The sequence below is a fragment of the Dendrobates tinctorius genome, unplaced genomic scaffold (genome assembly GCF_039654945.1).
Source record: "Dendrobates tinctorius isolate UK_male_01 unplaced genomic scaffold, ASM3965494v1 ptg000046l, whole genome shotgun sequence".
Classification (NCBI taxonomy): Eukaryota; Metazoa; Chordata; class Amphibia; order Anura; family Dendrobatidae; genus Dendrobates; species Dendrobates tinctorius.
Window position 1 is genome coordinate 31,483,294 of NW_027361714.1, and position 13,281 is coordinate 31,496,574.

Below are 13,281 nucleotides of genomic sequence, written 5' to 3' on the forward strand. Positions count from 1 at the left end.
TAAATTCGGCACAAATATGGTACATTCGGATTCGTGACTGGCAACACGAGCAATTTTCTTAAAATTGGAAAAAGTAACATTCCGTAAAAGATAGAATAAAATCTGGCAATTCATGTGCCACGTACAGTAAAATCACAGAGTGACAGGTTAGAATAGAATAGATATACACACATAGAATACATATATATATATATATAGATGTCAGTGACACCCGCATATATATATATGACTATATAGTATAGATAGATAAAAGTAAAGCTGGCAATTCATCTGCCGTGTACTGTAAAATCACTGTGGGAACCAACAGGATAGAAGAGATGGATTACATACAGTAAATACAAATAGAATAGGTAGATATATAGATGTCTGTGACAAATAAAATTAGTACAGTGTGTGTGCAGCTTACTGTACATGTATTTAATTAAAAAAAGATTATTTTTCAGGGAAAAACGGCATGGGCTCCCGCATAGTTTTAGTCTTATTCATAATAAAGGACTTTATTCTGGCTGTGTCTCTATTTACCATACAACCGTAAGATTAGCAATGGATTGTCTTATGCTTGGATGCTTCTCCATTATTAATCCATGGGCTTGATGTCACCTGACAATACAAAGGTGGCATCAACCCCACAAATATGAACCCCTACTTTTCACCGCCACACGGCAAGTGGGAAGAGGCGGGCAAAGCACCAGAATTGGCACATCTAATGCGCCTTTTCTGGGTGGCTGCAGGCTGCTATTTTTATGCTGGGAGGGCCAATATCCATGGCCTCTTACCAGCCTGAGAATATCAGCCCCCAGCTGTCTGCTTTAGCAAGGCTGGTTGTCAAAAATGGGGCAGGTCTCGTGCTGTTTTTTAAAATTAGTTATTTAAATAACTAAAAGATATGTCATGGGGACCCCTCTATTCTTGAAAACCAGCCTTTCTGAAGCTTATAGCTGAGGTTTGCAGCCCCCAGCTGTGAGTTTTGCCTGGCTGGTTAACAAAAATACAGGGGAACCCAAGCAGGTTTTTTCTAAATTATTTATTTACAGCACAGGAGCGGCTGATGAATACTCCCACTCGCCACTACTGCTCTCACTGTGATTAGTGGCAGCAGGTGTCAGCTTATGGGAACTGTAGTCCCATCAGCTGACACCAGTGACTGGAGGTAAACTTTATACCTCCGATCACAGCTGAGCAATCACGCTGTCTTCTGACAGCGTGGGAACCGTGGCTCTCTGACTGGCTATGCTGGTATTTCCTATGCTGTCACACAGCGTGGGAAACACCGGCTTTTGTGCTGTGTATATTCAGTTGTATTCGGTGATTAAATCGGCGAAAATTGCAAATTCGGTGATCGTGAGCAGAACCGAAATATTCCCTCATCTCTCGTAACCAATCATTGACTGAAAACCATTTGTAAACCTTTGTAATATTTAGTGAAATCCTCTACCCATAAACTAGCATGAAGTATTGCATTAAAAAGAAAGACAAAGTTAGCTTCTGCTGCAAAATAAAATAGATGACCAAATGCAATTCTGATATGTTTACCTGTGTACCCAGATCCAAATGTTCAAGAATCAATCTATCTTATCCATGTGAAGTGAGAGATAAATTAACATCTTCCCTTCATGTCAGTTCTGTAAGCACGGGACAGCTTGAACAGCTCTCCGGAGTTTAGACTTGGGAAATGAGCGCTCTATATTGAAAGACCTTAGCAAATACTTTCCTTGCATCGGAAAGGTCTTAGATTAATTTTAACTTTTACCTAGCCTGAGTTTTAAAGTTTGACTTCAAGTTGCCTTATACAACCCATGCACTTCCCTGCTGCCAGCATCTTATTCCATAACATCCTTTTCAATATCACGAAGAATCTCAAGAAAGAATAAATAAACTAAAGTGAAAAGTCACGGGAGCAAAAACCAATGTAATATGCAAACAGAAGCTGCCAACGTTGCTGAATCTTCTGTATGTGAGTCTTGAAAAGCACCTGGCAATAAATCTCGTAGAAATGATACTTAGATAATATATTTTATCATCAGCCAAAATAAAAAGTCTGTTAATATTATTAATTAGGTGAACTTCTGAAGCCGGATCCACAAAGGTCAGTTTGGACAGTAAAACTAATGGTGAGTTACCTGGAACAGAAAACCCATTATTTTGCTAACTTAATGGATAATTCAATAGGTCAAAGTGGCCTTATAAAAAACCCCAATGGGCTTAGTGCATTGTTAGCTACAATCACTAGCCATTCTGGAAAAGCAGTCATTGCTGTTTGTATGAAATTATAGCTACAGCAGAAGTCAGAAGTGAAGACGAGAACAAGGAGAATGTAATTTTATAGTGGCCTAATGTTGGACATCAGCATTATTTGCTCTTGTCACCATGTTTGCAATTCTTTATCACAGCTCAAGGCAGTATTACCTGTTAACTCATGATAGCTATATGCTACACGAAAAGATGTGGCTTGTTACCATAGCAACAGCTTGGATGCCTAAGTAGCATTTTACAAATTATTTTACTCCTCAAAACACATACAGTGGGGAAAAAGAGTATTTAGTCAGCCACCAATTGTGCAAGTTCGCCCACTTAAAAAGATGGGAGAGGCCTGTAATTGACATTACAGGTAAACCATAACTATGAGAGTCAAAATGAGAAAATAAACTCGGAAAATCACCTTGTCTGATTTGGCAAGATTTATTTTTCAGATTATGGTGGAAAATAAGTATTTAGTCACCTAAAAACATGCAAGATTTCTGGCTCTCACAGACCTGTAACTTCTTCTTTAAGAGGCTCTTCTGTCTTCCACTCATTATCTGTAGTAATGGCACCTGTTTGAACTTGTTATCAATATAAAAGACACCTGTCCACAGTTTCAAACAATCACACTCCAAACTCCACTATGGTGAAGACCTAAGAACTGTTGAAGGACACCAGAAACAAAATTCTAGCTCTGTACCAGGTTGGGAAGACTGAATCTGCAATAGGCAAGCAGCTTGGTGTGATGAAATCAACTGTGGAAGTAATAATAAGAAAATGGAAGACATACAAGACCACTCATAATCTCCCTCAATCTGGGGCTCCATGCAAAATCTCATCCTGTGGGGTCAAAATGATCACAAGAACGGTGAGCAAAAATCCCCTAACCACATGAGGGGACCTAGTGAATGGCCTGCACAGAGCTGGCACCACCATAACAAAGGCTATGATCAGTAACACATTACGCCGCCAGAGACTCAGATCCGGCAGTGCCAGACGTGTCCCCCTGCTTAAGCCAGTACATGTCCGGGCCCATCTGAAGTTTGCTAGAGAGCATTTGGATTATTCAGAAGAGTATTGGGAGAATGCCATGTGGTCTGATGAAACCATAGTAGAACTGTTTGGTAGAAACAAAACTCGTCGTGTTCGGAGGAGACCGAATGCTGAGTTGCATCAAAAGAACACCATACCTACTGTGAAGCATGGGGGTGGCAACATCATGCTTTGGGGCTGTTTCTCTGCAAAGAGACCAGGACAACTGATCCTTGTACATGAAAGAATGAATGGGGCCATGTATCGTGAGATTTTGAGTGAAAACCTACTTCCATAAGCAAGAGCATTGAAGATGAAACGTGGATGGGTCTTTCAGCATGATAATGATACCAAGCACACCACCAGGGCAACAAAGGAGTGGCTTCGTAAGAAGCATTTGAAGGTCCTGGAGTGGCCTAGCCAGTCTCCAGATCTCAACCCCATAGAAAACCTTTGGAGGGATTTGAAAATCTGTGTTGCCCAGCGACAGGCCCAAAACCTTAATGCTCTAGAGGAGATCTGCATTGGAGTAGTGGGCCAACATACCATCAACAGTGTGTGTCAACCTTGTGAAGACTTACAGAAAACGGTTGACCTTTGTCATTGCCAACAAAGGATATATAATAAAATATTGAGATGAATTTTTGCTAATAACCAAATAATTTGAAAAATAAATCTTGCCAAATCAGACAAGATGATTTTCTGTATTTGTTTTCTCATTTTGACTCTCTACCTATGATGTCAACTACAGGCCTCTCTCATCTTTTTAAGTGGAAGAACTTGTACAATTGGCTGAATACATACTTTTTCCCCACTGTAGCAAAAGTAAATTCAATTGTGAATGTAATATAATACCAATTCTTGTTGCTTACACTTAGCGTCGGACTGGAGCACTTTCGGCCCACTAAAAATGTATTCTTGGGGCTCACTATGTAGCTACATAGAAATTAATACAAGACCCCCAATTGTGTGGTAAAATATGCTAATATCTGGGCATAATATAAGATATTACATTTCTTACTGTAATGCTTAAGAAAAAGCTGGCACCCTCATTTTGGTTCAAACTCAATGATAAATGTCCCCCTAAACGAATGTTTTATAGCACCAACACAGAGGATGACATTTTAGGACATATGTTGAATGCAGGGTGTGAATTGATTTTACATGAGCAATGTATCTATTTATGCTTCGGATATTCACATCTCCCCGTACACTTTTTACGGAAATCTCTCTGATTTCCTCAAAATTCTGTGGCACATTAGCTGTTTTTTTTCTGCCGGCATATACAAATAAAACAACAACTTAAAATAAAGGATTACATGCCACTTTAATTCATGGTTGTTTGTTTGAGTATATCAAGATTTGAATGATTCAGAACAAGTGAGGAATATGTAGGCACCAGTGGATGAACTGTTGTTTAAGCCAATAGCAGCTGGTCAGGAAAATGTTGATGCTTGTGGTGCAGTAGCCAAAAAGTTTTATGCAGACATGAAAAAATATAGAAAGGGAGCACTCTATGGGTCCAAACTTGTACTTGAATTGATTGGACCCATAGAAGCGCCACCTGTGTATGAAACAGCTGTCGTCCTTCCACCTCCCCGCATCTCCCCGCACACACCACTATGCCACTTTGGATGTCCATATAAATTGAAATAAAGGACTTCTTTTCACCACAGGAAGCAGGAAAGCTGCCTTTCTATATTTTGTCATGTTTGCATATCAATATTTCTCCTAAGGGCTAGGTACATACTGAATAAGTGTAAAAAAAACCCTATGTATACATTTTATTCAATGGATCTTTGTATAGGAAAGTGAAATGTGTACACTGTACTGTAAAACAAACAGTATGCAGACATATACCAGCCAGATACAGGCTAAACCTACACACTTTTGGCCTCCATCTTTGGAATGTTAGAGCATACAATGGGATATGCTACCAAGGCTACTCTAGACTATATAGAAAGACTAAGGCCGGGGTCACACTGCATTTTAGACAGTCCATTGGGCGCAAAGCACGCGTTCGCGAGGTGCCGTCATTCAGTGACAGAGCCTCAGACGCGGCCTGCAGCGTCTGAGTCTCCATCACCGCTAGTGCAGATGAATCATCTGTGCTAGCACAGATGATTTATCTGCGCTAGCGGGTATAGCATAACGCGATCAAGTTATGCTATACCGTTAACGCAACCCGTCAAAGCTATGCATTGAACGGGTTGCTAAATGTAATGTGAATCCATCCTAAGTATGTAATTAACCTTGGACTATGTTCACACTTAGTTTTTTTCAGGAGTTTTTGGCATGAAAACTTCACAAAATCCTCCTCAAAATCTGCCGCAAAAACTCTAGGAAAACTTTTCACATTCTTTTTTATGGGTATGTGCACACATCATCTTTTTCAGGCAGATTCCACCCTGAAAATGCTTTTAACATATTCTGTTTTATGTTACTTCTTTTAGCCTCTTTAGGGCTCTGAATCCCTGAAATGGTTAAATAAAGTGACATGCTCATTCTTATGGCGGCTTCCTTTCGAAAGTATAGAGTGAATCTGCTAGTGGCCAGTTTGGATTTACCTGGGAAAATTTAGTTGCGTCTTCTAAATGAGGCTGTGCAAACATACTCTAGGCAGTGTTTTCCCTAAAGAGTCTTTTTTAACGTCTTTTAGGGTGTTATTTGGACTAGCTTCACTGCTGGCTCAGTGGTTAGCACTAGAGATGAGCGACTTTGTCTTTTTTAGGGTCGAGTCAGGTTTCATGAAACCCGACTTTCTCAAAAGTCGAGTCGAATGAAATCGGCCGACTATCCAGAAAAGTCAAAGGTCCGACTGAAACCCAAAGCAAGTCAATGGGGAAGCAAAGTTGGCAGACAGTGGAGGACAGTAAACAGACCTACATGCCAGACCGCTTTTTTAAAGTGCGTGAAATCTCTCTCTCTCTCTCCCTGGATGTTGCACATGTCATCTTGTTGCCCACAGTGTATGTCCTTGCTCAGTGACTGAAAAATGTCACGTGCTAACATTCTGGGAAATCCAACTTTGGCGCTCGTTTTGCCGACCGCATGGCCGACTTCATGCTGTGGTCGGGTTTCGGTCGGCGAAACCCGACTTTGCCATAAGTCGGCGACTTATGAATCTGGCCAATCTGTTTCGCTCAACTCTAGTTAGCACCAATGGTTACCTCTGCAAGGAGTTTTTTTGTTCTCCCCATGTTTGCGTGGATTTCCTCCAGGTTATACAGTTTCCTCCCACACTTCAAAGACATACCGATAGGGAATTTAGTTTGTGAGCCCCAAAGGGGACAATGATGATAATGTATGTGAAGTGGTTTGCAATTAATGGCACTATGTAGAGAAGGAAAATAGATAACACATATAAAATTGAAGCCACTTCCAAGCAGAAGCCTCCAGAAGAATGGACCAGTCACATCTTTTAATTGCTTTGAAAGCAAAAAGCAGTTAAATGAATTAAGGGAAGACAAAACATAAGCACAGCAAAGTCTTTTCTGTGGTTTATAGAGATTTTTCAGGCAGCTTCCAAGTTCATTCCACCAGAAAATGATGTCATGTGCACATATCCTCAACTTGTGCACACATCTTTTAGATGCCGATGAACCCACTGAGTTAGGCAAAAAGAAGACACTTCATGAAAACATTGGTGGTGTTTCACATGAAGTGTCTTTTTTACGTCTGTTATGCAGTTTCTTGCTCCCACTTCGTCGCAGACATTTTTTCTTTATATGATGTATACAGTATAGTAATGAGCAGCTTTTAAGCGGAAGCCACCTGAAGAATGATCAGGTCATTTCCTTTAAAGGAAATTGAAGCCTGAACAGTTAAAAGAAGTTGAAAAATATTTTGTGTGCTCATACCCCTAACCCCATTCCAAAAAAAGTAATAATAACTTCATGGAGCCATTTCTGCTTGAAACCTTGTGGATTTTGATCTCCTAAAAAAACCCAGTGTGAACATACTCTTACAATAAAAATATAAAGCTAAGAAGATACTCAACTTTTTTTTATTTATCACTTTATGGTGGAAGGTGAACATTCAATTTGAATAAAAACAACTATAATTTTGAAAACTCAAGCACCATGACTATTACAAATATTGTATTTCAAACACTGTATTTCTGAAGCTGAAGAAAATGTAACGGTTATCTGTGTTCAGGTAATGGCTGATTCATATAGGAAGAAGAATAAATGTTTAAATCAGAATTCGCATATTGATTGAGAATATCTTTCCAGAGAAAGTCTTTCTGAGACGAGCTACTCGTTCTTGCAAACATGCCTGAGGGAAAAAGCTTAGACAACGTTAGATAGATTTCGATCAATGGACAAATTAAAGTTAATTCCGTCTGTTTCCTCTTTCAGAATGTATCTGCTTAGTACTTTAAATAATCTTTCAATAGCTCACTTTACATTATTTCCTCTTTTTTTACAAGACACACTCATCTGAAATTGCAGTAGAAACAACCAATATTTAGTTAATGGGAAGCTAATGCAATTTATTTGTTAACCTGTGCATCATATTTAATTTCCAGTTGATAGGATCAATAATGTATTGATTTCTTTCCACTGTAAAGTGAAGTATTTATCCAAAGCGAGGTCATCTGAGAAGTTCCTTTTAAAATACACTTTGCAGCTACTGAAAAACCTATTACATCAATTGGCTTTCTTTTCTCTTAAATAAATGACAGGCAGCAAAAGTATCTGCAGATGGGGAACAGACTGGGAAGGATGCTGAAAGGACAAACGAAAGGGCAAAACAACTGGAGAATTTTGTAAAAGACACCTTGCAGACATCAAAAGGTAAGTTTATTGCATCATATGATATATGTATAACACATATACATGGTATATGTAAATGTATCATATTACATACGTTGTAAATAGAAGAGCTGTGAAAAATAAGGTCACTTGCTCCTGTATAAAGCTGCCCTATAAAACCTCAAATGCCATGCTTCCCTTCAAAATTAATGGATAAACACAAGTTGCCTACATTATTCAGCTCACCCTCTTCAACTAACAATCGCAGGAAACACGGTGCACACCAGCACTTAGGAAAGTCAATTCCACACTGAAGGTTCCACGGTGGTAGGAGATCCAGCACACAGGAGTAGATAAAATAAAAGTTTATTCCTAAATTGCTAAAAACTAGAGTTGAGCGAATATAATAATAATAATAAATTTTATTTCTATAGCACCGACATAATCCGCAGCACTTTACATTTTAGAGGGGACTTGTACAGACAATAATTGCTCCTACTGGCCAGATTCCTACTCCACACTGATGAGGGGCAATACCCTGAAACAGCTGTCTGTGGATGGATACCATGTTTTGGCATAGGTGGCTTCATTCATTGGAGACTGCCCTTCCCGTGGTTGTTCCCTCCCGGGGAAAGACCTGGCTAGTCATTGCTTGCATTGAGAAACATGTGATGGTGTCTCCGTGGCTTGTGATTTGCATATATTTACATATTTCCCATAAGGGTGGGGGCATTGCCCTAGAATCACTGCGTTGAGAAACATGTGATGGTGTCTCCGCAGTGTTGGATGTTGATCTCCATGAGTTCATTCATCCTCATTTTCACAGTCTTCTACTAGGCATTGCTCCTACTGGTCAGATTCCTACTCCACACTGATGAGGGGCAATATCCCGAAACAGCTGTCTGTAGATGGATACCATGTTTTGGCATAGGTGGTTTCCTTCATTGGAGACTGCCCTTCCCGTGGTTGTTCCTTCCCGGGGAAAGACCTGGCTAGTCATTGCTTGCATTGAGAAACATGTTATGGTGTCTCTGCGGCTTGTGTTTTGCATATATTTACATATTTCCCATAAGGGTGGGGGCATTGCCCTAGAATCACTGCGTTGAGAAACATGTGATGGTGTCTCCGCAGTGTTGGATGTTGATCTCCATGAGTTCATTCATCCTCATTTTCACATTGTACAGACAATAGACATTACAGCATAACAATAATCACATAGATCATAACAGATACCAAAAGAATGAGGGCCCTGCTCGCAAGCTTACAATCTATGAGGAAAAAGGGGAGACACGAAAGATGGGTGGTAACAATTGCCCTGATTGTTTGGACTAGCCATAATGTTAAGTGTGTAACAGTACAGACACAGAGGGCTAATAGATGCATAAAGCATGTGGGAACATGATGCGGGGAACCAGGTTATGGTAAAACTTTTGACTGTGCCAATATGTCTTGAATCGGTCGCCGAATCTGAATTTGCCATATTGGTACCCTATTTGTGCCAAATTTATGAATTTATGACTCCAATGATATTCGGCAAAAAAACAATATTCACCGCAGATCGTAATCGGAACCGAATTTTGAAAAATGTTCTATTAAAAATATCTTTTTCGATGTATATTCCATAAAAAGATTAGGTGAGAGCTCTATAACACATGGGAGTTATTACACAATTTGAACCTTTAAACTCTCTGCTTCTAAGTTATAGGTTCAAACCAGGGAATATGTTCATAGTCTTAGTTCAAAGATTCGAAACGCATAATAACTTCCATGTCATAAAGACCTTTCTGCCTAATATTTCTATGGGTTATGCATTGACGAAGATGTTTTTATCAAATTTGGTATAAACATTGGTTGTATCTATTCACATGCTGGATCCCATACAACTTTAGAGGGAGCGAAGAATATATTGATTCATACAATGGTTATTGAACACATGTTTATTGTAAACATCTCTATGCAATGAGCTCTCTGAATTGGTGGCTATAGAAAAATGCTATGGCTATGTTATAAAGCATTTTGGTGAAGGGCTTCATTTCCTCCCACCAGCCAAAAATTTCCTAAAAAATTAAAGGGAAACTGTTATTCGATCATCTCTTGGAAAAATAGAAAAAAATGGCTAAGACAAAATATTTTAAAAAATATATAATATTTTCAATTTTCATATCTCAGTGATATAAAAATGTGTGAAACACCTGTGGAGTTAAAATGTACACTAAAAACTTAGATTAATTTCTGTAGTGGTGCCGTTTTCAAAATTGAGTCACTTTGGCTGTGTTTTTTGCACTTTGCAAACTTAAATTAAGCCTGAAATAAAAATCGTAAGAAAATGAAGGCCTTAAAGTCCACAAGGTGTTCCTTAATTTCTAAGGCCTATATTTCAAACAAGTAGCACACTATGACCACATCTGGGATATTTTCAAAAAGGGCAAAAACAGTAATAAATAATGAGTTGCTTTTTCCGTGTTTGGCCTTAAATGGATTAAAATGTCATATCTGCAAAAAAAGAAAAATATGGAAATGTCTATGCTTGTAAACATTCTTGTGAAACACTAAAAGGGTCAATAAACTTCTTAAACAATATTTTTAATACTTGAGGGGTGCAAAGGCACTTGAGAACTGAATTGGTCTAATTAAAAAAAGATTTCTGAAAGTTTCTTGTAGATGCAAACAATTGCTGCTAAACTTAGAAGCTTTTATAATGTCCAATATGGGTTTATTAAAAATGTTTCCAACGTAAAAAATACACATGATAAATGTTAACACGTATCTATTTATTTGTAGCTAAAGAAACAAAATATATGGCTCCAATTAATTAAGATTCGTGTTTTGTGTGCAATGCTAGTCTTAATGAAGGAAGTGCGGGAATAAGATTCAACAAGCTTATTAAGAGGTGTGTGCAACCAGCAGAAATGTTAAAAAAATGGAAAATTTGTGGGTATCATCCACGCTGCTGTATAAATAGCGGTCTAGGCATGTAGAAGATAATAAATGGTGTTTTATTCTCAAAGCGTTTCAAAGTCAAACCGGACTTCTTCCTCAGGAGATGGCATTTTCTAGCCGCATTGGTCTATGCTGGTCCAGGCTAGAAAATAATCAGGAGTGCGCTCTGCCTTAGCAAGTTGGGAGACAGGGGAGCAATGCGCTCCAGAAGCCCTATATTGAGAACAACCCTTTAAGGGGTTAATCAAAATATTAACATTTTTATATTTTATCTATTTATCTTGGAATTATTATGAGCTGTTAGCCTGTAAAATCAGAAAGAACATCATAACATTTCTGCCATATCACCAGCTGTGTAGTAGAATATGTTGGTATGGCAACTTGCACTTATGAAAGACAGTGATAGAAAGTTTAAGATTTATAAAGTTGGCCTAATCTGTAATTCTTTTTTTTAGACATAGACAGCAGTTCTATTGTATATAACTATTCTCAAGACAAGATTTGAATTATAGTTTGTATTGATCGTGGCTACCTTTAGTTCATGCTCTGTATCCTTTTATTATGTCTCGGTTTGTAGAGATAATTTACAGCTGAAAATGACTGTGTTTATTTCCCCTTTCATCTTTTAGCTAATGTTCTGTTCTTTGTCTGTTTTTCCCATATACTTAGTTGAATCATTCAGTACAAATTGAAGTTACTTTGTACAAAGTATTAGCACTGACTTCGAGAATGCAGCACAAATGCTTCACATTCTGCTAAAGACCTTCTCAACCCCTTTAAATTGTTGATTTTGTGAAATAATGCGCTATTTACTGATTAATGGAAAGCAAGTGATATGACCAGAGAACAAGAAATACAAAGAGTATTACATACATAAAAATGATTGAACACATGCCCAGGGTTACTCCTCCTGCTATTATTAATTGTGCAAATTTTGCCATTACATACTTTTAATGCAGTACTTCATATAATAATTTAGAAATAGTAGCTCCATAAAAACCGAATGCTAACAAGTCACCATTGTTAAAAATTTTAGATACAGGAAGTGTCTTCCATGATAATTGTTTCTATACCAGACTGTGGCCCGAATCTAACGCATCGGGTATTCTAGAATATGGCCAGCGGGAGACAAAAAAATTAAAAAAAGGTTATTCTCACCTTCTGATGGCCCCCGATCTCCTCTCCACGCTCCCGGCATCTTCCAGTCCCAGTAATGCTTAGCGCGAAGGACCGTAGATGACGTCACTTTCACAAGAGCGTGACGTCATCAGCGGTCTTTCTCGCAAAACATTACTGGGACCGGAAGATGCCGGGCGCGTGGTGAGAGGAGGGAAAGAGTCCGGGGGCTGTCGGAAGGTGAGTATGTCACTATTTTTTATTTTAATTCTATTTTTTACAGGTTTATGGTACCCAGGGCCTGGAGGAGAGTCTTCTCTCCTCTGGACTCTGGGTACCATCCGCACATTGAGCGCTGCTCCGGTCATCTCCTGGCTGCATCGCCGCTGACCTCCGTGCTGCAGGAGATGACCTGTGGCAACCGTCAGGAGATCAGCAGCTAGAGCCGCAGATCTCCCGGCGATAGCGGTGGCGTGTGTCATTCGAATGCCACACCATTTCACGGCCGGACTGCGCTTGTCGCTGATTGGTCGCGGCCAGCCGGGAACGACCAATTAGCGAAGCAGGATTTCCGTTACAGACAGACAGAATTAGACGATTATATAGTAGATGCCTTCATAGAGCCTATAGACCACAAAGCGGGTTTGCTTTACGAATTTGTGCCATGTAATGCAATGCTGTGCTTTTTCCATTTGTGTCTTCTAAAAAGAGGTAACACCCTTTACAATTTAGGATTTTGTATTCTTTGGCATTTTGCAATGTTTCATTTGATTAACTAAAATAAAAAATAAAAACACATTAAAGAAAAGGTATCATTGTTTAAATCAGATTTTTCTCTTACACACACTTTTTAAAGGGAACCTCACAGCTGATACTTGCTGCTTGATACACGGGCAGCATGTACCAGTATCAACATCATGTGTATGATTTCAGCCATGTATGCTTGACTCTTAGAACTAGGAAAAACCATACTTTAAAGGCAGCTGATGACTGAGTCACACAGGAAACTAGTCAGAAAGGCTGGTCCATTGTGGCTTTACCGCATAAAAAATGCATCTGATGCTCCACCTTTTCCACTAGTCACCCAAATGGCTTTGCGAGGCGTCAGGTTTCTGCGTCTGCTCAGCAGGAACCCAGAACCTCACATTTTGTGGTCTCCTGCTGTCTTTCTACTGCAGAGATTACTTTGCAGCAG

General features: G+C 39.2%; 1 protein-coding gene across 2 annotated transcripts in view; it reads left to right on the forward strand.

The window, feature by feature from the left end:
• LAMA2 (laminin subunit alpha 2) overlaps positions 1–13,281 on the forward strand; it is a 1,313,887-nt gene that overhangs the window by 1,039,922 nt on the left and 260,684 nt on the right. For both annotated transcript variants that reach the window (XM_073575794.1, XM_073575795.1), the window contains exon 35: positions 7,961–8,072. In XM_073575794.1, coding sequence (XP_073431895.1) covers positions 7,961–8,072 — 112 coding nt within the window. The remainder of the gene's footprint in view (positions 1–7,960; positions 8,073–13,281) is intronic.